Source organism: Peromyscus leucopus, chromosome 17, assembly GCF_004664715.2.
Source record: "Peromyscus leucopus breed LL Stock chromosome 17, UCI_PerLeu_2.1, whole genome shotgun sequence".
NCBI classification, from domain to species: Eukaryota; Metazoa; Chordata; class Mammalia; order Rodentia; family Cricetidae; genus Peromyscus; species Peromyscus leucopus.
Window position 1 is genome coordinate 51,906,485 of NC_051077.1, and position 24,272 is coordinate 51,930,756.

General features: G+C 38.0%; 1 protein-coding gene across 1 annotated transcript in view; it reads right to left on the reverse strand.

Annotated features, from left to right (window-relative positions):
* The window catches only part of LOC114709607 (vomeronasal type-2 receptor 116-like), a 60,586-nt gene extending 39,306 nt beyond the window's left edge, over positions 1-21,280 (reverse strand). The window contains exon 1 of the mRNA XM_028893544.1: positions 21,084-21,280. Coding sequence (XP_028749377.1) covers positions 21,084-21,280 — 197 coding nt within the window. The remainder of the gene's footprint in view (positions 1-21,083) is intronic.
* Between the last annotated feature and the right edge of the window lie 2,992 nt (positions 21,281-24,272).

Consider the following 24,272-nt stretch of genomic DNA (forward strand, 5'->3'; position numbering starts at 1 on the left):
AGTAACTGATGGTGGCTGATGCAGATACAAACCAAGCACTGGGCTGAGTTCTGGGTGTCCAGTTGAAGAGAGGGAGGAGGAATAATATAAGCAAGAAGGGGTCAAGATCATGAAGGGGAGACCCACAGAGACAAATCACCTGACATTGTGTGAGCTTACAGACTCTAGACCAACAGCTAGGGATCCTGTATGGGACCAACATAGGCCCTCTGCTGTGGATGACAGTGGTGGGGTCCATTTTGGGGGCCCCTAGCAGTGGGACCAGGTTCTGTATCAGGCACATGAGCTGTCTTTTTGGAACCTTTTCCATGTGGTTGGATGCCTTGCTCAGGCTTGATGCAGATAGGGGAGAGCTTAGTCCTCCCTTAACTTGATATGCTATGTATTAGTGACTCCCATGGGAGGTCTTACCCACTCAGAAATGGATGGGAAGGTAGAAAGAGGGTGGAGGAGGCAACAGGAGAGGAGGAGGGAAGGGAAACTGTGCTTGGTATATAAAATAAATTAAACAATTAATAAGGATAAAAATAGACTCAGGGACCAGGCAATGGTGGTGCATGCCTTGAACTCCAGCACTTGGGAGGAAGTGCCGGGTGGATCTCTGTGAATTTGAAACCAGCCTGGTCCACAGAGCAAGATCCAGGATAGGCACCAAAACTACATTGACAAACCCTGTCTCGAAATAAATAAATAAATAAATAAATAAATAAATAAATAAATAAATAAATAAACAAACAAAACAAATAGACCCAGGAAAATTGCAATGCTAGAGTGGTACAGTGTAAAATTTAATCCTCCACAATGGAAAGGGGAAGAAGACATACCCTTCAATAATCCTATAAGATGCGAAACAGTGAGAGGGCACCCTCACATTTGAGGAGTTACGTTTTCAAGCATTTTCTTATGTCAGACTTTAAGATTGGAAATGCTGCTGCTGAATTGGGTGAATTAAATGCAATGGGTTTAATTGGGACCTGGGGTAAAAGGGACCAAGTGGCAGCATCGTACCACCAAAGGCAATGTTAACATAATGGGAAGCATAGACAACAATAATGTTCATAATGACCTAAAACATAATGGTCAGCATAGGCAAGGTGAATTTTAGAGTGGCATGAGTCATATGTACTTTTGTACTAACCAATCATGGTGTTTCAAACCATGAAATTGATAAGAAATCTACTGCACTTTCATTTGACTTACATAATCAGAAAAATAATTAAACAAACATAAGAAAAGCTACATTGTATCATGACAAAGGCAATGTCAGCCAGTCTACAAATGTCCAGACTTGTGCCTGTTTTCAGTCCCAGAACCACTTGAAGGAAGGGGTGGCCAAGCTCCCCTGAGGCTGGACTGGCACAGTCATATCTGACAGGAATAGTGACCGTAAAATCATCACAGCTGCTTGACAAAATTTCAGTAAAGCTGAGTCACATGATTGCCATCAGGTCTTCTTTCACTTTTGATTTTGTTCTCCATATGTTCCACACTGGGGGAGCTTTTAATATTTGTGCAACTTGGGTATATTGGATTGATGGAAATTTTCTTATGAATCATTGATGCTTTCCGCAGGAGTACTGCTTCTAAGCTTCTCCAGGAAAGCCCTGACCATACTACTCCTCCTTCATTTAGGGGTCTATGGGTCTATTTAAAGACCTTCCTTGCACCCTGGAGGTTGTTATTCACCCAAAAAGGCCAGAGATATCTTTATGAGGTTCTGAGATATTCTTAAGACATCTGCCCCTGTACTTACTTGGAAACAAGATAAACACAATAATGTAATTTAAATTGGTCAACAAGATTCAGTGGACTAGAAGAGTAGGCAGCAGATCAGATTACAAGTCTCATCCTACTTTATGCTCAGGTGATTACATGGCAAAGAAGATTGGAGGCTGCATATGGTATGCCCCTCAAGGAAAAGATACTGTAACAAAGTTAGATTGGCTGGAGTTGTCTCTGCCCTACACAGAGGTTTATATTGATGGGCAAAGAATGGTATGGAAAAATGATAAAAGAATGAGGTGTCAGGACCTCCCTTTTTTACAAAAGTTAGCTGGTGCAGAGCCACTGTGTCATACAAAAAAGGAACAAAATAATGCCAGCATTAGACATAGAAATAAATTCTATAAAGATGTAAAATGTAAACATTGTATTATGTCAGAAATTGAATAAGAACTGCAGCAGATTTGGCCTGAGGATTTTTCTTGGACTTATTGCTAATTGACACTCTGACCATTAGTGGTTAATAATACCCTGCTTGGGACTTGCCAATCTGCTTGTTTTAGCTTCAATGTTTTCTTTCTCCCAAGTGCCTTTGAAATTGCAAGAGCTTCCAGCCTGAGATTGAGCTGTCATTTACTATATATGTTTGTTTTGACAATATATGTCTCTAGATTCTTACAAGTTAGTTATGAAGTTGATGAGGAGAAATCATTGTAAAAATAATACTGTTCTATCAGTGTTTATTGATATTTAATAAACTCATGGCACCAGATATGCAAGAGGAAGTTAAACACATGTCTGGGGATACAAATGACATGATCTATATTTTGGAACATCATAAATCTATCCCTGCTTATTGAGTTCTGTATAAGAAAGTACCCTGGCCACCAGGCAGTCAGAGCTACAAGATTCTACTGACCACTGTGCCTGTCCCAACTGTCCCTTTCTTATTCATTGCCTCCTGTCTGTAACCCAACAAATGCTGGGTCAGATCCACAGTACAAGACCTAGATAAGACACCTAAAAATTTTATGGTTAGCTTTTCTTCAGTACTTCTGCAGAGAACCTATGGCCATTCACAAGGGTAATTGTATATTGGGGAAAAGGAAATAATCAGACTTTCTGGAGTCTATTGGATACTGGTTATGAGTTGATTACAGAAGATTCCAACAAACACTGTGGCTCTTCAGTTAAAGTAGGGGCTTATGGAGGCCAGGTGATTAATGGAGTTTTGGGATGACGTCCAACTGACAGTAGGTCTAGCAGGTCCCTGAACTCATCCTGTGAGTATTTTTCCAGGTCCAGAATGTATGATTGGAATAGATATACTTAAGTTGGCAGAATTCTCAGATTGGTTCGCTGCCTTGTGTAGTGAGGGGTATCATGGTTGGAAAGGCTAAATGGAAGCTTTTAGAGTTGTCTCTGCCAAAGAAAAAAGCAAATCAAAAACACTATCTCATCTCTAGCGATATTGCAGAAATTAGTGCCACAATTAAGGACTTGAAAGATGCAAAGGTAGTGATTCTCAACATATATCCTTTTTAACACTCCTACCTGGCAAGTGAAGAAGACAGATGGATTTTAGAAAATGACAGTTGACAATGGAAAACTCAATCTGGTAGTAACTCTGAATGCAGCTACTGTACCAGACATAGTGTCCTTATTTGAGCAAATTGACATATTTCCTGGTACAGTGTATGCCTCTGTTAATCTTGCAAATGCCTTTGTCTCTGTACATGTCCGTATAGAACACCAGAAGCTATTCACTTTCAGTTGGCAAAGCCAGCAGTATATTTTTAGTTTGACCTCAAGGGTATATTAAATGCCCTGCCCTTTCTCATAACTTAGTTAGAAGGGATTTTCATCATCTGTCTCTTTCACAAAATATCACACTGGTGCACCATATGAATGACATTATCCTGACTGGACCAAGTTAGTAGGAGGTAGCAACCACTGTGAACTCACTGGTAGCAAATATATGTGCATATATATATATATATATATATATATATATATATATATATATATATATGGATAGGAGACCCTAGTGAGAACACTTAGCACTAGAGGACATAAAGCCTGAACCACGTCATTTTCTGTAACCAGGCTAGGCACCCAAAGGTGGGACTAGGACACCAACCCAGTCACCAAACCTATGACCTACAACATGTTATACCTTTAAGATGCTCTGTGGCAATGCTGGCTCAGAGTTTGTGGGAGTGTCTAACCAATGACTTGAGGCCCATATCAGGAAAGGGAGCCCATTCCCAATATTGCCTAGATGGCCAGGATCTCAAAGATGGATTGCTCACAGACATAGGGTAGAACTAAATCCAACTGATAAAAATGTCAATGAAATGATTTCTAATATGCTCCTATACTCATAGAATCAGTGCGTGGCCCCAGTATAATCAAATGGTTCCTCCAGAAGCAGATGAGATCAGAAACAGATACCCACATCCAAACATTAAGTGGAGCTAAGGGAATCAGGCAGAAGAAGGGGAGGGAGGATTGTAGGAGTTAGAAATATCAAGGAAACCAGGAGAACATGGAACATGAGATCAACTAAATATTACGGCTCCCAGAGACTGAAGCAGCAACCACAGAACCTGAATGAATCTGCACAAGGCCCTGTGCATACATTCTGTGACAGTTTAGCTTAGGGTTTTTGATGGACTCCTAACAATAGGAGTGGGGGTGTCTCTGGCTCTTTTGCCTGTTTGTGGGAACATTTATTCCTACCATGTAGCTTCATCCAGCCTTGATATGAGGTTTTTTGCTTAGTCTTGTTGCACCTTGTTATGCCATGTTATGTTGATATCACTGGGAGGCCTTCTCTTTTCTGAAGGGAAATGGAGTAGACGTGAATGTAGGGGAGAGGGGAGGTAAGAGAGAGTGGGAAGAGTGGAAGGAGGGGAGGCTGCAGTCAGTATTATTATATGAGAAAAGAACAATTTTTTTTAGAAACAGATTTAATTTTAATCCAGTCAGAATCAGCAAGAAAATAACACAAATGGCAGCTCATATAGACAAAGACGTGGGGAAAGTGGAACACTTATCCATTACTCTTAAATGTGTGAATTAATAAATCATTGTAGAAGCTGTGCAGATTCCCCAGGAATCAGGGACTAGATATCCCTCAAAGTCCAGCCATACCACTCTTGGGAAGATGCCCAAAGGACTCTCCATCAGACTGCAGTGACACTTGCATAACCATGTCCACTTCCACTCCATTCATAATAGTCAACATATGAAAGCAGCCCAGATGCCAGTCAATGGATGGCCAAGGAAAATGTGAAACATTTATACGTGGAATGTTACTCAGATGTTTAACACAACAAAGTTAGGAAATTCACAGGTAAACAGAAGGAGCTAGAAAAAATACAAGTGTGATGTAACTCAGCAGAAAAGACAAATGTAGTATGTATCACTTAATGTAGATTTTAGATTTTTAGCCTTCCAAAGGCATTCTGTAGACACAAAAATATGTACAACCACAGAGACAAGCTATAGAGCATCTCCCTAGGGACAGGAAATAGAATATAGTTATGGAGAAACATTTGGGGAGACTGTAACAAGAAAATCCAAAGGGAAGAAAATGGAATATTGAGATACAAAATGGAATGAAGGGAGGGGCAGGAAAAACTAAGGGACAATGTGGGGATTGTATGGAAAACTAATAAATATCTTAAAATACATATAAAAATAATGTCAATGGAATTACCAAATAATATGGGGGAGAAAGACCCAACTAGACATCTCTTGCCCCCAAATGAAACTTCCAGTTCCAAGAATTGGTTACATATATTTGAGTTTTTTGCCAAATAGGCCAATAGAACTCCCCCCCCCAAAAAAAAATAATTCAGGCTATTGCCAAGATTATTGCACTCTACAAACTAATGGTAAAGCCCTATTGCTGAATACATCCACATATCTAACTGAATACAGAGTAGGCAAGTTGTGCCTAACTAGTGCCTTCAGCCCTACTGACTAGTGTTCATGTTACTGGAAGGTACTCTGTACACCAACCAAGAAAAAAAGGTAACTATAAATCCAGTTACAAACCTGTGTCCACAATAGTGAGATGCCTACATGATATGCCTGTGTAATATTAGCGCAAGTATTATTGAAGTAATTCTCTTAGTTAATTGCTATGAAGATATCCCATGACCAAGGCAAATTATTGAAGAAAGCATTTAACTGTAGGATTTAATATTTTGAAGTCTACAATTTCACAATGTTAGTCCATTATCATTATGTGGGGTAATATGGCCTCGGGAAGGCAGGTATAGTACTGGAACAGTATCTGAGAGATACATATTATTCCATAGGCATTGAGAGACTGGGCATGACAAGCACTTTTTTTATTATTATTATTTTATTTTATTTTATTTTATAATACTATCCAGTTCTATATAACAGCCACAGATTCCCTTGTTCTCCCCCTTCCTGGCCCCCTTCCCTTCCCCCCAGCCCACCCCCATTCCCACCTCCTCCAGAGCAAGGCCTCCTCTGAGGACTGAGATTGACCTGATAGACTCAGTCCAGGCAAGTCCAGTCCCCTCCTCCCAGATTGAACCAAGCGTCCCTTCATAAGTCCCAGGTTTCAAACAGCTAACTCATGCAATGAGCCCAGGACCTGGTACCACTGCCTAGATGCCTCCCAAACAGATCAAGCCAATCAACTGTCTCACCTATTCAGAGGGCCTGATCCAGTTGGGGGCCCCTCAGCCTTTGGTTCATAGTTCATGTGTTTCCATTCATTTGGTTATTTGTCCCTGTGCTTTATCCAACCTTGGTTTCAACAATTCTCGCTCATATAAACCCTCCTCTTTCTCGCTAATTAGACTCCCAGCGCGGCAAGCACTTTTGAAATCACAAAGTCCAGCCCCAGCGACACGCCCCATCTAAAAATGTTGTAACTCCATCAAGGCCATATTAACTCCAGCTAGACCATACCTACTATTCCTTGGAAACCAGTTCCATGCACTGGCAACCAAGCAATTAGACCTATGAGCCTATAGGAGCCATTATTAAAAGAAATCCACAGTAAGCAAACACTGTCTTATCAAATTTAAGTCTCACTTCATGAGAGGGAACCTATGCCTGGCACTACTTGGATAGTTAAGATCTGACATTAAATAGGACATGGACCTATGAGAAAACACAATACTATTGTTCTGCTAAAGGAAATTAGAAATCTGTGACTCCTAATGACACTCTGCTATACGCATAGGTCAATGGTCCAGCCATCATCAAAAAAGCCTCCTCCTGCAGTTAGATGGGGAAAAAATACAGGCAATCACAACTAGTCAATGCTCAGAGAGGAAGAAATCTTAGAACACTAAGACATAAATGGGGTATTTTCATCAATCCCTATTATTAGGGCTCAGAGAAGTATGTAGAGGAGGAGGCAGGGCTGATGCACATACGAAATCAAAGAGACTGTGCAGCATGCACAGGTCCCTGCACAGATAGGATGCCAGGACTGAGAGGGGAGGGAGATATGAGTCCTCATCCTTAATCCAGAAGTTATCCCAATTTGATAACCACACACAAAGGAAAATTATTTTTTCCAAATGGACTCTCACTTGGTATATAAACCATACTTGTAGACAGGCCCCATGGCCAGCAGGAGATGACCAAGACAGTGTAAATCCTGGTAAATTTGCACTTTTTATGTTACTAGACTTTTGCTTATACATAATGCTTTCTGATTTTTATGAGGTGTGTGTGTGTGTGTGTGTGTGTGTGTGTGTGTGTAAGCATGTGTTTGTTTCTTCATGTGTATTATGTCTTCCTTGCATCTTTTTTTCCATTCCTTTGTTTGATTTGTTTTAACCTCATTTGTATTTTCATATGCCTATTAGTTTTTTAAAGAGAGAGACAAACAGACAGACAGATAGATAGATTTTGGACAGGACCTGGGAAAAGATGGGGGAGGGAAAACCATTATCAGAAGACATTGTATTAATAATTCTTTTCAATAATGAAATAAAATACTAAGATACTAAGATAAAACCATACTAAGGTGGTGAGAAGAAAAGAAATGTTGTCCTGTCAGGAATGTCCCTGCTCTGGATTCCTCAGTATCTAGGAGATCTGGCATTGTGTACTATATGAAGCACACTATTGATGTAGTATCACTGAAATTTCACATGAGTTCAATGTCAATAATAATGTCTTTATTTTAGTATCCAGCAAAAAATAATGACACTGAAAGGTACATTGTAACATTTTTCCTGTTTATTATGTTTCTGAATTTCCTTAGCCACAAGATATGCTGTAAAATTGAGGTCTAAAGAATACAGAAGGCTGTGAGGAATGTATTACTTTGTAGAAAATGAGACTGCTTACCTGGGATATCAATGGGAACTATGGAGTTGTGTTATGGCCAATAATATAACAGAATTGCCAAGAAATTGTTCATTGTCAAGTCCTCCTAATAGTTTCTCAATAATCTAACAAACAACAATGAAAAATTTAACTGTTATCAAAAATATTAAATGTTATTACAGTGCATATTTTGAGAAAAATGTATAGAGAAATATAGAAACCAAGAAATGATATTGCATCTATCCATTATTATTTGTAAACTAACTTTGTTGCTTAAGTACCTCCTTCCCTTTCACATCCTCTCTCCATCCTCTCCCAACTCCACTTTGCTTGCAGCTATGTCTACCATATAGAAGCCTCATTAGGTATACTTGACCTTTGAACTCACTTAGTTCAAGAGCTGCAATTGACTGGTGAGAAGTTTTTTCCTTCCGTATCCTTCCCTCTTCCCACTGCCATCTCTTGAAAATCAGGCCTAGCTCCAGACCCATGTTTTGGGTGCTATTTTTGCCCAATCCAATTAAACAGATCACCTACCAGCCTTAACTGGTTAACCATTTCAGTTCACAGATCTGAACTGCTCCAATCTAAGAAAACAATATTCTCACATCAGACACACAAACAAAGAAGTGTGTATGCCAATGTCAAAAACAAAAAGAAGGAGGAGAAGGAGGAGGAGGAGGAAGAAGAAGAGGAGAAGAAATAATTGCTAAGAACCATTAAACTATCAAGTATTATGGAAGTGTTCTCTTGTGAGAAGTACCTAAATGAACCACAAGGCAAAGATTTTAAAGTTAGCAGTAATACACTGTTAAAAGAATTTTAAAAGGATACTAACATACATTTCATTGAACTCTAAGAATATAATAATAATGACTGAGTGACATTCAAGAAGATATAAATACATTAATTAATAAATAAATGAATAAAATGACAGAGATAATTTGGGATATAAGAACTGATATATACATACTATGAAGAATGTATATATACATTCAATATATATATTGAAGAGAACATTAGCTGAAATAAAGATGGAATTGAAAAACTCAGTATCCTAATGTAAAAGCTGACAGGACTGTAGCTAGAGTTTTTCTGGTCCTGCCTGGCCCACAGTCAGGACAAATCTCTCTCACCCGCCAGTCCCGCAGCCACTCAGACCCAACCAAGTAAACACACAGAGACTTACATTGCTTACAAACTGTATGGCCATGGCAGGCTTCTTGCTAACTATTCTTATATCTTAACCCATTTCTATTAATCTATAAGTTGCCACATAGCTAGTGGCTTACCGGTATTTTAACATCTGCTTCTCATCGTGGTGGCTGGCAGCATCTCTCTCCCTCAGCCTTCCACTTCCAGAATTCTCCTCTCTCCTTGTCCCACCTATACTTCCTGCCTGGCTACTGGCCAATCAGCTTTATTTATCAATCAATCATCCATGGCACAGGACAGCCATGCAATTAGAATGACTCAATGAGAAGACAGAACATTAGTGCTCATATACAGAATAATGGATCCAGACTGAACTGAGATGAGAACAGTAGCTCAGTAGACCAAGTAGGCTGCCCACAGACCTCTTCTCTGCGTGTTTTCCCAAATCCAACCTCTCAGTCTTGTTCCTAGAACAGCAACAGAACACCAGTTTCAGCCTTCCTTCAAAATTTCCCACAACATCTCTGGATTCCACAGACACCCATTCTATCATCCCTCCCCCAACAGATACAGACCCCAACTCTGGTAGACATTGCCTGCTAACCCAAGGGGTGCTCTGTCCAGGGCAACAAGTAGGCTTAAAGGTAGGACCCATACCTTCCCTACCTTTTCTGAGATGCAATGCCCCCAGTCTCATATGCAGCTCTGTAGCAGAAAACCTAATGTCCTTTCACTTTTCTCTCTGATCACATCCCCACTGTGATCTTCTCCAGACATCCTTTCTCCAACTCAGTATCCCAGCCTGCAATACCCAGCAGCCATCCCTGGGAACCCACCAGCAGAATAGGCCAGGAAAATGGACAAGAAACAATCAATACACTCTCAAACACCAGACAGTAAACAGAAACCAAGGGACAAATCACCCACTCAACAAAGACATATCCAGGTTCAGCACCTAGACCTAAAAATTATTCCAAACCCAGAAGCTGAGATGCCAGTGTAAAAACACAAGCAATAACAGACAGTGTAAAAACACAATCACTAGAGCCCAACTACCCTCCAAAAAGCAGGACTTGAATACAACAACATAGCTGAATGCAAGGAAAAGACTTTAAAACAGCCTTTATGAATACTATAAAAATCCATATAGAGCAAATTTAATAAATCCTTTACAGAAATTCAGGGGAAAATCAGAGTAAGGAAATAAATAAAATGATTCAAGACCTGAAATTGTAAACAGGATTAACAAAGAAAATCCAGACTGAGGGAATTCTGGAACTGAATAATTTAGGAATTCAAACAGGAACTACAAACACAAGCTTCAACAGTAGAATACAAAAGTTGGAGGTGGGAATATCAGACATTGAAAATACAATAGAAGAATGATATTGGAGATAATACATACTATAAACCAAATGGACCTAATTAATGATACTTACAGAAAATTTCATAAAACACAAAAGAATATATCTTGTTCTCATCACCTAATGGAACTTTCACCAAATTTACCAACATGCTCGGTAACAAAGCATATCTCAAAAGATGCAAGAAAATTGAAATAACTCCCTGAATCCTATCAGAACACCATGGATTAAAGGTGAATACCAACAACAGAAACAAAAATGCTTATGAACTCATGAAAACTGAATATCTCCCTACTAAATGAAAAACGGGTCAAGACAGAAATAAAGAAATTAAGGGCATTCTAGAATTCAATGAAAGTGAATATATAATGCAGCCACACTTATTGAACACACTAAAAGTGGCACTAAGAGGAATGTTCTTAGCACTAAGTGCCTATAAAACAAAAAAATGCTAAGATCTCATACCAGCAACTTAAGAGAACACCTGACAGCTCTAAAAGAATAAGATGTAATCACATCCAAGAGGAGTAAACTGCAAAAAGTGAGTAAACTAAGAGCTAAAAATCAATGAACACAAATATCAATGAAACAAAGAGTTGGTTCTTTTGGAAAATAAAAAAGATAGGCAGCCATTATCCAAACTAAATAAAAGGCCAAGAAAGTACATCTAAACTTTAAAAAAGCAGAAAGAAAGGAGGGACATAACAACAGACACTGAGAAAATTGTGAGACTCATAAGTACATATTTAAAAACCTAAACTCCACAAAATTTGAAAACCTAATAGAAATGGATAATGTTCTCAGTAGATATTACATACCAAAGTTGAATCAAGATCAGATAAAAAAAAGTTCAATAGACCTATAACCCCTCAGGAAAAAGAAGCAGTAAATATGTCTCAAAACAAAACAAACAAACAAACAAAACACCCAGGGCCAGAAGGGTTTAGTACAGAAGTCTACCAGAATTTCAAAGAGTTAATGCCAATACTTCTCAAGTGACTCCACACAACAGAAACAGAAGGAACATTGCCCAAATCATTCATTGCCAATTCATCACAGTTACTCTAATACATAGACATTTAACAAAAAAATTAGAATTACAGCCCAATTTCTCTTATGAACATGGATTCAAAAAATATGCAAACTGAATATGAGAAGACATAAAAAGATCATCTATCATGATCAAGTATGCTTCATCCTAGAGATACAGGAATGGTTAATATTTGAAAATCAAATGTAATCCACTATGTAATCAAACTGAAACCAAAACACAACAATTGCACTGCATTTAGAAAAGGCCTCTGACATTTGTCAACACAAATTCATTATAAAAGTCCTAGAAAGAGTAGGGATACAGGGGATATATCTAAACATACTAAAGGCCATTTTAAATCAAGCCGGTAACCAACATCAAATTAAATGGAGAGAAACACAAAGCACTTCCAGTAAAATCATTATTGAGACAAAGTTTTCTACGCTCCCCATATCTATTCAATATAGTACTTCGATTTTTAGTTAGAGCAATAAGACAACTGGAGGAGATTAAAGGGAAAAGGAAGAAGTCAAAGTATCATTATTTGCAGATGATATGATCATATACATAAATGACTTTAAAATTCACCAAAAAATCCCATAGCTGATAAATACTTTCAGAAAAGTGGCTGCATACAAGATCAATGAAAATAAATAAATAGCCTCCTATACACAAATGGCAAAAATGGACATATAAAGAAATCAGTGAAATAACACATTTCATAATGGCCTCAAATAATACAAAATATCATGGTCAAAGCCTAACTGCCAAGGGCCATGGGAATATATAGCAGGTAACAAATAGTGTTCAACAGGTCGATCCACCAGATGAATAATTCTCTCATGGGGAGACCCACTTGGCAAAGCCATGGAGTTACTGACTGTAAATGACTGGTTGCTTATGTCTGTAATTTCACTCCTGTGCCACTACATTTCTTCCACAATAACTGTCATGGGTATTCTCCCCACTGGTTTGTGGTTTGGTTATCTCATGCAAATATTCCATGTTGGGTACACATATAGCTGTGGGTGGTCAGGAAGATGAATTCTGCTTAAACTGTATAATTCTGATGAAGAGAAATAATACTAGAATATTTTTCATAGCTGATACAGGAAAGTAACAGTATTTTCAGTCTCAAGTACAGCTAATTTTAGACTTCAGATCAAATTCAAAACAGACTAGCTGCCCCTGCGGAGAATACACAAAGACAAATTCCCAGGTGCTTTTTGCTGAATCGAGGTCAGACATGAAGCAACTCTGGTAGATATAATCCCACACAGTAACTGACTTTCTGCACATATCCCTACCATTCAAGGTTCAACCAACTAACTGTTGCTGTTTTTGTTTTTGTTTTTGTTTTTGTTTTTCAAAGCTACACAGAGTTTCTCTGTATAGCGTTGGAGCCTGTCCTGGAACTCACTCTCAAACTGGCCTCAAACTCAGAGATCCACCTGCCTCTACCTCCCAAGTGATGGGAATAAAGGCATGGACCACCACACCTGGCTCTGTTATTTTTAAGTCCTGAGTTTCAATGGCACTTTCTGTCTGGGTAAGAGCTACATGCACAGACAAGTATCACCTATTGGTCATTCAATGTCACCTCCCTAGCCTGAGTAAAACTGGGTGACTTATCATGTATTATAAGAATGGGTCAGACCCTAAAAATGTAACATACAATTGTCCAGAGTTTGGCTCTAGTGAGTGTGTGTGTTGGCGGTGGGGGGTTCTGGGTAGAGCTATGTAGAGAGTTTCTGTGTAAAAAGCTGAGCAGAGTAAGTGAGTGTTTGGGAGTCCGTGGAAGAGTGTGTGGGAGTCCGTGGAAGAGTGTGTGTGCGTGTGTGTGTGTGTGTGTGTGTGTGTGTGTGTGTGTGTGTGTGTGTGTGTGTAGAGGGAGCTGAGGAGAGCAGATGAATAGCTAGGCAGGAGAGAGAGCAAGAAAGATTTTCAGAGAGGATTTTTTAAGATGAAGTAAAAGAGAAAGTTACCATCAGAATGCATGAGTGCTTTTCTCCTATTATCCCTCAGAAAAAGTCTAGCCCCCACTGCATTCATGGATTTTTTTTTTTTTTTTTTGCATATGCTAGTTCTGCCTATACGGTGGCCCTCCAGATAGCAATACCTAACCAAGCAAGGGAAAGATGTATGATTAAAAAAAAAAAAAAAACTTCAAGTCATTGAAGATAAAAAAGATCTCCTATGGACAAATAACCAAATGAATGGAAGCACAGGATCTATGAACCAAAGGCTGAGGGGCCCCCAACTGGATCAGGCCCCCTGAATGGGTGAGACAGTCATTTGGCTTCATCTGTTTGGAAGGCAGCTGTGCGTTGGTGCCGGGTCCTGGGCTCGTTGCATGAGTTGGCTGTTTGAATCCTGGGACCTATGCAGGGACGCTTGGCTCGGTCTGGGAGGGGGGGACTGGATCTGCCTGGACTGAGTCTACCAGGTCGACCCCGGTCCTCGGGGGAGACCTTGATCTGGAGGAGGTGGGAATGGGGGGTGGGCTGGGGGGAGGAAGAGGGGGGACGAGAGGGGGAGAACAGGGGAATCTGTGGCTATTATGTTGAACTGAATGGTGTTGTAAAATAAAAAAAAAAAAAAAAAGATCTCCCATGCTCATGGATCAGTAGAATTAATGTAGTAAAAATGGCCACCATACCAAAAGGAATATACATATCTTCAATAAAATCTCCATTAAAATGCCAATGCAATTCTGCACAAATATTGAAATGACAATTCACAACTTCATATAAAAAGCAGGGTAAATAAAACAATCTTGAACATTAATGTATGGTCTACCATTCATAATTTCAAGTTGTATTACAGAACTATATAGCATTCCGTATGGCATGCAATTGGCACAAAAATTGACACACTGTTTAATGGAACTGAATTAAAGCCTGAGATATAAATCCACACATATAGACACGTGATTTTTTGATACAGAAGTCAAAAATACACATTTTTAAAAAGACAGTATCTGAAACCAATGTTTCTGTCAAACTACATGTCTCCATGTAGATAAATATAAATAGGTTACCATCCATTACCCTGTACAAAAGTCAATCCCAAGTTGATCAAATATTTCAACATAAAACCGTGTACACTGAACCTGATCAAAGGGAAAATAGGGAATATTCATGAATGCATTGGCACTGGACATGATCTTCTGAATAGAAGAACATTAATAGTTTTGGAACTAAGATTAACATTTAATAAATGAGAACTCATGAAACTGAAAAACTTCTATAAGTCAAAGGACACAGTCAATCTGGACAAAACAGCAGCCTACGGATTGGGAAAATATTTTTACCAACTCCACATCCGATAGTGGAATAATACAGTAAATATATAAACAACACAACAAAGTAAAGCTCAAAAAAAAACCCAAATAATCCAGTCATAAAATGGGGTGTGATCTAAACAGAGAATTCTCATTAGGAAAATCTCAAATTGATGAGAAATACTTAACTAAAGGTTTAGCATCTTTAGCCATCAGGGAAATGCAAGTCAAAACTACTTTGAGATTCCATCCTACACCATTGAATGGTTAAGTTCAATAACACAAGTCACAGTTCATGCTGGAAAGGATGGAACAAGAGGAATACTCCTCCATTACTGGTGGAAATGTAAACTCATATAGCCACTATGGAAACTAATAGGGTGGTTTCTCAGACAACTGGGAACTTTTCTACCTCAAGATCCAGCTATACTAATCTTGAACATAAACAAAAAGGACACTCCATCCTATTACCAGGACAATTGCTCATCTATATTTATTGTGGCTTTATTCACAATTGCCAGAAACTAGAAACAACCTAGATGACCCTTACCCAAAGAAGAGATAGAGAAAATGTTGTTTATTTACACAGTGACTATTACTCAGGAGCTAGAGAGATGAATTAATGGTTAAAAGCACTGGCTCCTCTTTCAGAGGACATGAATTCAACTTCCAGTACCACATGGTGGTTCACAGCCATCTGTAACACTAGGGAATTCCAACATCTTCTGGTTTCCAAGGCCACTACACAGACATGCATCTATACACATAAAAGAGTAAAGTTTAAGAGGTTCAGCTGGAGAGATGACTCAGCAGTTAAAGGGTATGTTCACAGCAAAAATTATAAGAGTATCACTCAGGTACTTTTTAAAAAGATATTAAAGATGGGTGGTGGTAATACAAGCTTTTAGTCCCAGCACTCAGGATGTAGAAGCAGGCAGATCTCTGAGTTAGAGCCCAGCCTAATCTAAAGAGTAAGTTCTAGGAGAGCCATGGCTACACAGAGAAACCCTGTCTGGAAAAGAAAAACAAAGAAAAAGAAAAGGAAAAAGAAAAATTACATCATGGATTAACAGGCAAGTGGGTGGAACTAGAAAATATTCTAAATGAGGTAACCCAAACCTAGAAAGACAAATATAAAATGTATTCACTTATAAATGGATATTATCTGTTAAGAAAATTATAACCAAACTATAATAACTAGACCATGAGAAGTTTGAAGAGATTTGGGGGGATGGAGGGATTTTCCTGGGAGGGAGAAATAAATTTTATGGGTAGACTTGGTGTTGGTGAGTATAAGTGTGGGGTGATCAGTTTGGGAGGAGATGAGGTAAAGGGAGATAGTGTAGGGAGAGAAGGCTTGAATTGGAAAGATATTGGTGGGTAATATGGAAACCAAGTGCAGTGGAAACTTCATGTAATCTATGAAGGTAATCCTAATGAGGACTCCTGGTAATGGAGGATACTGAGTCTCAACTGGACATCTCTTGTAGACAGGTAAGGTTTCCAGGGGAGGGAATGTGCTGGTGTTTGCCAATTAAGTTGTGGGCCAAAAACATCCCATGGAAATCACGAAATATAATCCAGGCTGATGCTAAGATAAAAGGATGATATCTGCAAATCGACAGTGGGGCTCCTTTGCCAAAGACAACACCACACAACTCATTGAACAGGCAGAAGCCAAGCTGGCGCTTACACGCAGTCCTTACCCCTATGTTCCCATCTCTGATATAGAAAGGTACTCTGGAGGCTACCAACAGAGACATGTGGACCAACCCAGCTTCAAACCTTTTAACTACAATCCATCCTATCTCCAAAATATGCTAAGGCATTGGTGGCATTGATCTTGCTAGAGTAGTCTAGCAATGCATGGGTTGACTTAAGGCCCACTGAGAAGGAACCCAGACAGGACACTACTTGTATAACCAAGAACTAGATACTGGATAGCCCAGAGGCCTGGAGGGAAAAAATGTTCAAAAAATCAATATGGTAATTCCTAATGATAGTCTGCTAAACTTGTAGATTAGTGTCTTATCCAATCATCATCAGAGAGGCTTCCTCCAGCAGTCGATGGGAACTGATGCAGAGACCCACAGTTAGACATTATGTGGAGAGAGAGTCTAAATTGGAGGTCTCCATCAAATCCCTCCCATCAGATCTCAGAGATTCTGTGGAAGAGGAAGCAGAAAGTTTCTAAGAGACAGAGGGTATGGGAGACACCAGGAGAGCAAAGACCCTCTGAATCAACAAAGCTAAGGATCATTTGGATTCACAGAGACTGAAGTAGTAAGCACAGGGCCCAGATTGCTTGCACCAGGCCCTCAGCATATATATTATGGCTATTGGCTTAGTATTTGTATGGGAATCCTAACTCTGAAGACGAGTCTCTGATGCTTGTACCTGCTCTTGGGACTCTTTTCCTCCTGTTGGGTTGTCCTGTCCACTGTACTTATGCTAGTTTTTCTTCATCTTATTATATCTAATTTTGTTATGTTTGGTTGCTATCTCTTAGAATCTTGATCTTTTCTAGTGAGAAACAGAAAGGGAGTAGATCTGGACTTGAGAAGAGGTACTGACAACCTGGGAGGAGTATAGGAAGGGGAAAATCAGGATATATTTTATGAGAAAAGAATCCATTTTCGCCTTCATTAGAAGAATTATTTATTTACTTTTATTTTTAAGTGCATTGGTGTTTGGCCTGAAATATATGTCTGTGTGAATGTGTTGGATCCTCTGGAACTGGAGTTACAGCTGTGAGCCACCATGTGGGTGTTGGGAATTGAACTTGGGTCCTCTGGAAGAGCTGCCAGTACTCATGAGCCATCTATTTTCAATAAAAGAAAAAATTATATAATTTAATTTTAAAAAGACAGAAAGAGTAATAAAAATCCTTTAACTGAAAATAAACAAAAACAAAAATCTAAAAACAACATATACAAAACCCACATTCAGGCACATATGGATTGACAGCAGAATTATAGCCCACTTTCAAAGAAGAATTACAGCTAATACTTCTCAGTGTGCTTTTACAAAATAGAAACAGAATAATACTCAAAGTCATTCTGTGGAGCCCAAATTACTTTAATATCCAAAGCAGATAAAGACACAACAACAGCAATAGAAAAATAAACACAGACCAACATCCCTGATGAACATAAATGTAAAAATTCTCAATAAAATACTAGCAAACCACGTACAGGAACATATCAAGGTCATTCTCCATAATCATGTTAGCTTTGTTCCAGAATGAAGCATCAGTTCAACATACATAAGTCAATTAAAAATCCACATAAATGGATATAAATGTGAAAATTAAATGATCTTCTCAACATATAAGGAAAAAGTCTTTGGCAAAAATCTAATAATTTCATGATAAAGTCCTAAATGAAGTAGAGCTTGAAGATATAAACAATTTTCCAAAAAAGAAACATATCAGAATATGTTGTATGAAAAAAATCTATTTTCAATAAAAGATAAATTCAATTGACTACTAAATTAATGCCAGCAATTACTCAAATTCATTACCTGTCAGGAATGTACAAATAAAAACCACTTATCATCATAAGCCAGCTTTTAAAGCAAGTATAAAACTGAGAAAAAATTGGAAGAATGTTGAGGATCAGAAAATGCTACATCCTGTTTGTGAGAACATAAATTGCAACAATGCCTCTCCCCAATGAATAAATATAATTTAAAAGTAAACATGTAAACATTGATGTCCTTCTTTCCACTTCTCCAGGTTCTATATAGTAAATTATATATATCAACAGCACAGGCAGAAGTCAAACTATATGATAAGATCATACTGACTTTAAGAAGCTACAAAGTCTAACAAACACAAATTAGACATTGTATTAGGAGTAAACAGGTTTTTTTCTTTCTACAGAATACATTTTTGTGTAAACCAGAAATTATAGTATATAAATTGTTAAAAAGAAAATATTTATTTTTAAAACAATGCAAGATAAATGGAAGAGTGTAAGAAAAATCCACAAGAGTTTGTTTAAGGGGTTTCAGGAAATTATTAGGATGTGAAATGAGTTAATACACTCATGAATACAGGATATGGTTAATCCCATTGCAGAGTCTTTGGAAAACTGGGAACCGATCACAAGCTGCTTCATGCTGCCTGACCCATTCTTTACCACCCAAGAGAGAGCGTCTCTTCCCTTTTATGAGGTCACGTAGGCAGACAAGACGCACCACCTCTATCGGGCCAGGTAGCCCAAGGTCATTGGTGGAGCAAATACCCACTACAGAAGAGGATAAGATAATTTTTTAAATGGATTTCCATATGCATACAATGTGAATGTTGTTAGCAATTAGCAATATATGGAATAATTTCATTGTCCAGAGGTTTCCATGCACTTTCCTGCCACATCTAACATTAAGGTTGCAAATTATGCTTTGAAAATGTACTATTCTACTGAATAAAACATTTAATAATGATTTATACTTAATAAATTATTGGAAAATTGGAAGTGGATTCTTTTCTATCTTAGATTCAACTCTGCATTTGTGGAGAAAGCAAACAGCTGGGGCACATTGGTGTATGGGGTAGTGAGACTGAAAAGCAAAGATGAAAACACCCAAGTACATTCTCTGCTACCAAGATAAATGAACTTTCCCTCTAACAACAATTGTGCCTATAGATCTTGAAAAGAGTTTATTCCTGAGAATATTTAATGCCTCCCAGGACTGTACTAGAGCTATAATTTTGTATTTCAGTGGATGTATTGGAAATTTCCTGTTCTGCCCAATTGTCTTAGATAAAAAAGATACTCCATATAGCATATTATTTCTAGTTATTTCACTCAGTTATCTTTCACAAAGTATTAAGTTGTAATAAACTGTCTTTTAGAAGAATATTCTAATATTATTTAACAGAATAACTCCTGTCTATTCTTTTAAAAAATTTACTACTACTGACACTAGAATCATCATGGAATACAGATTCTAACCATCCATTCCATACCAGAGTATACTTTCTCTTTCTCCATGAAAAACACCTTTATAAGTGTTTAAATATCCACATATGCCCTCGATGAAATAAATTATTCCTCACTATAGCTATCGTGAACCACAGGTCTCTGAAATCTATCTAAGCAGTCTTACAAGAATTGCCCCAGAAATCTCTGATAACCTTACTAATTTGTCTGTAGTTACAATAATTTTCAGTAATAGCTACCAGAAATAAAAGTGCTACAAGTAAACATTAATAATATGAAATTCAAACTCAGAAAATGTTGAAATCAACTTAGCATGGGACCTTAGGAAAGTGTTAAACTGAATAAAGTTAAGCATACAAATACCTTATCACTTAAATATAATAGGAAGAAAAGTCTTCTAAAACTGGAAAGATGCTCCAGTTTATAACCGTGTTCCATGCTAACAAATATTGGGCTATAACTGTCAGTCTAGCATCTAATCAGGAATTTCAGTGATTGCTGATTCCAATAATACTCTATTCATTCACAGGCAAAAACAGAATGCTGTAATTCTAGTGAATTTACTCTTAAGCATCTACAAATCAGACGTCTGTTGCAAAAGTGGCATTGAGTGTCTTTATTACCTGCAGAAATGAATGTGTCCAAGTAAAACAAATAAATTTCAGAAATAAAAATATCTCACAACTGCCTGCTCTCTTTCTCCTTCTGAGATTGCTGTTCCAGATGCTTAAACTATTGCATAACATGAAGTAAAAGTATAAATTTCATAGAAATGTATAAGTGGACCCTATAGAATTAAGCCTGCTGTTATATATGAACAGAAGTAGCAGTGGTTTCTCAGGTGAAATTGGCACATGTGATTAAAGGGACATAATCATCTACTGGACATCTGAGCACAGAAATCTTGCTGTAAACTCTCATAACAAACCTCAGAAAATTGGCTCATATTATACTTTAGTGTATATCACATGATCCTATGCAATTACATCCCATACTAGGGAAGGATGAGCATGCTAGAGTAAGTTGAGAGCATTAATCCTTGAAAAGCTAAGGAAGAAATGTCAAAAAATCTGTCCTTCACTAATTTATAAAACCAAACAATAGTGAAAGAAATGCATTAAGAACTGTCCTATGGATTTGGGAAAGAATTCAGAAGAAAGGCTACAACAGGCGTTGATGAATTCATCATCATATCCTTGATACCTAGTACAAAAAAAAATGAGTAAATATAAGAAGGTACTCACATTCTGACATTCTGATAATGACCTGTGGCTTTGGTTTGTCTTTGCCAAGAATAAAAAGGGAGCAGTGCAGCAATCATGACATCCCCCTCTTGGAATAGACTTGATTTCTTCATCAAAGCACATGAAATAGGGTCATAAGAATACATAAGCTGAGGAAACAGCAAGATAAGGCAGATAAAAACCATCAGAAACATCATTAATAAGTATTAAAAGACCTAAGCCTTAGTGGAGGTTGAGTTGGTGGCTTCAACTTTGGGATGTTTGAATACCTGGTAAGTTTGTATGTATATGTGAGCATATTTTATCTTGACTGGAATGCCCAATTGAACGCCACCCCCGTCAATGTGTCTCTACTTAGATTGCTAAAATCCTCTAGAGGAGTGTGGAACACTTTCCACCCTGGGGCTCTGCATCTGAGGAACTTGTTCAAAACAGAATCACAAGTTGAAAAATATGATTGAGGATTGTTATTCTCATTCCCAGGTGTCATGTTATATTCAAGACCACATAGAATAAGGCTGAAGAAAATATCTCACCTCATTAGGGCAGTTTTTCTAAAACCAGTCCAAAGAAACTATAGCATGAAAATATTTCAAAATGATTTCAAATGATGATGCCTATTAGATAGTAGATGAAAGAATGAAAGTAGGCCCTAGCACGCTAGGGCTCAATCAAGGTTATTAGTGTATCACATCTATCCAGATCATTCAGTCATGCATAAAGTGGAGCAGCTACACTCAATCAGTGTCCAGTGGAGTCAAGGAACTTTTTTATAACACATTCAAATCTGAGTACCAAACTCATCTAAAAATATCAATAGACATTTATGTGTTTTGTCTTGTTTGGGAACTTCATATTGATTAGAAATTTCAAGTCAGTTACCCCAAGTCAATATATAAGTCAACTCTCCTGTTTGTTTCTTGAAATTTGTCTTTTTGATTGTGGTTGCAATGTGTATTTCTCCATCATGAATCAATATTTGTCATGATCATTCTCCACAGCCTCATCACAGTGGTTAAGTATTTATTATTTTCTTTTTTCTTATATTAAAAATAGATTTTATACAATATATCTAGATTACAATTTACTCTACCTGACCTACTCCAAGATTTGCCACACCTCTCTATCCACCTAAACCCATACTTTATCTTTCTCCTTCTCTCTCACGTTAGAAAATACACACATATCTTGGGAATAATGATAAAAATAAAAGAAAGTACAGTAAGAATTAACAAAACTGAACTAATTAGAATTTGACAATACAAACAGAAGTTAAAAAACAACCCATATAGATGCAGAGACACACTAGTTTTGATATTTAAGAAGCCCAGGAAAACACAAAACTGAATATCATACTACATACCTAACGTACCTGTTGGGTAAAAAGAAAGAAAAAGAAAAAAAGTAAAGTTGTCTGCCACAACATTATGAGACAATGACCCTCCAAAGATGCCACTGAGTTCTTTATGTGTTGACCATCCACAAGTGGGCATGGAGCCTGCCCTTAAGAGTGGTTTGTTCCCATTGCAGATCAAAGGGTTTGTAGCCAGGTTGATGCTTGTAGCTTTCTCCTATGGTAACAGGAAAATGCCTTCCAAGTACCATGAATATTAGACATAAAGTTTGAAGGCTCTATGCAGGAACCAGCCCAGCTTCTCCATATTCGGTGAATTATCCCGGCATTGTTCTCAGCAACTGGGCATTGTATGAGTCTGTAGAAAGCAATCAATAGACTGCACTATGTTGATGTTTCCTTATTGCCCAATTGGCCAATAAATCAAGCATAATAAGGCATTACTGGCACTGGAACTTTCATTTGCTGGTGGAAGACATCTAGCTGGGCTTTCTCTCCCCCGTTATTTATGATTCCATTGAGATTTATTTCAGATTTGTACATATTTTAAGAAGCTTCTGCTGTAGTAGGTTTCCATATGTCCCCCTAAAGTGGCCCTTAGTTTTAGCTGTCCTTCCCTGTATTCCCTATTTTATTCTTCTCTATTCTCTCCGTCCCCTTTTGGTCCCCCTGTTACATATTCCCTCCCAGTCTTTCCATAACTATCTATTCTATTTTCTGTTCTAAAGAAGATTCTCCCCTCTCTCCAGTCATTTACTCTAAAATGAAAACCTATGTGGTTATATGGATTGCATCTGGTTTATCACGTATTTCACAGCTAGCATCATAAATAAGTGAAAATATACAATATTGTCTATTGTAGTCTATGTTACCTCATTCTGGATTATTTTTTTCTAGCTACATCAATTTACCTGAAAATTCCATGATTTTTTAAACAGGCAAGTAGTAGTCCATTGTGTAAATGTACCACATTCTAATTATCCATTAACCCACTGTAAACTATTTAACCCACAAGTAAACTATTTCCACCTTTTGGCTATTGCTAATAAAGAGATCGCAAATGTACATAGTTGATCAAGTGTTGCTACAGTAGCATGTAGAGGCCTTTGGATATATACCCAAAAAGGAGATAGCTGCATCTTGAGGTAAAATTAGTCTCTCCGTTGTGCTGATATATTGTGTACCCCAGTAAAGCTTACCTGGGGATCAGAGGACAAAGCCAGCAACTCTATTAAACATAGAGGTCAGGCGGTGGCAGCACAAGCCTTTAATCCTAGCATTCTGGAGGCAGAGATGCATCAGGATCTCCGTGCATTCAAGGCCACACTGAGAACAGAGCCAGGCATGGTGGCACACACCTTTAATCCCAGCACTTGAGATTTTATGACTTTGTTTGGGAAGGACACATGCCTTTAATCCCAGGAGGTAATATGGCAGGAAACAGAAAGGTATATAAGGCATGAGGAAACAGGAACTTGTTCTCTTGGGACTGGGGATTTCATAGAGGTAAAAACTTGTTGCTTGCTTGCTCTATTTCTCTGACCTTTCAACTTTCACCCCAATGTCTGGCTCTGGGTTTTTTATTAATAAGATGGTTTAGCAATTCGTGTTACACACCATCCTGAGGAACGACCACACTCATTTCCATAATGGTTATTTGCACGCCATCTAGCAATGGATGAGTGTTCCGTATACCCCTTATCTGTGTCTGAAATGAGTTGTCATTTGTTTTCTTGAAATTTTTCCATTTTGACTGGTTTAATATAAAATCTCAAAATAGTTTTGATTTGTATTTCCCTGATGAGTAAGGATGATGAACAAATTTTTAATGTTTC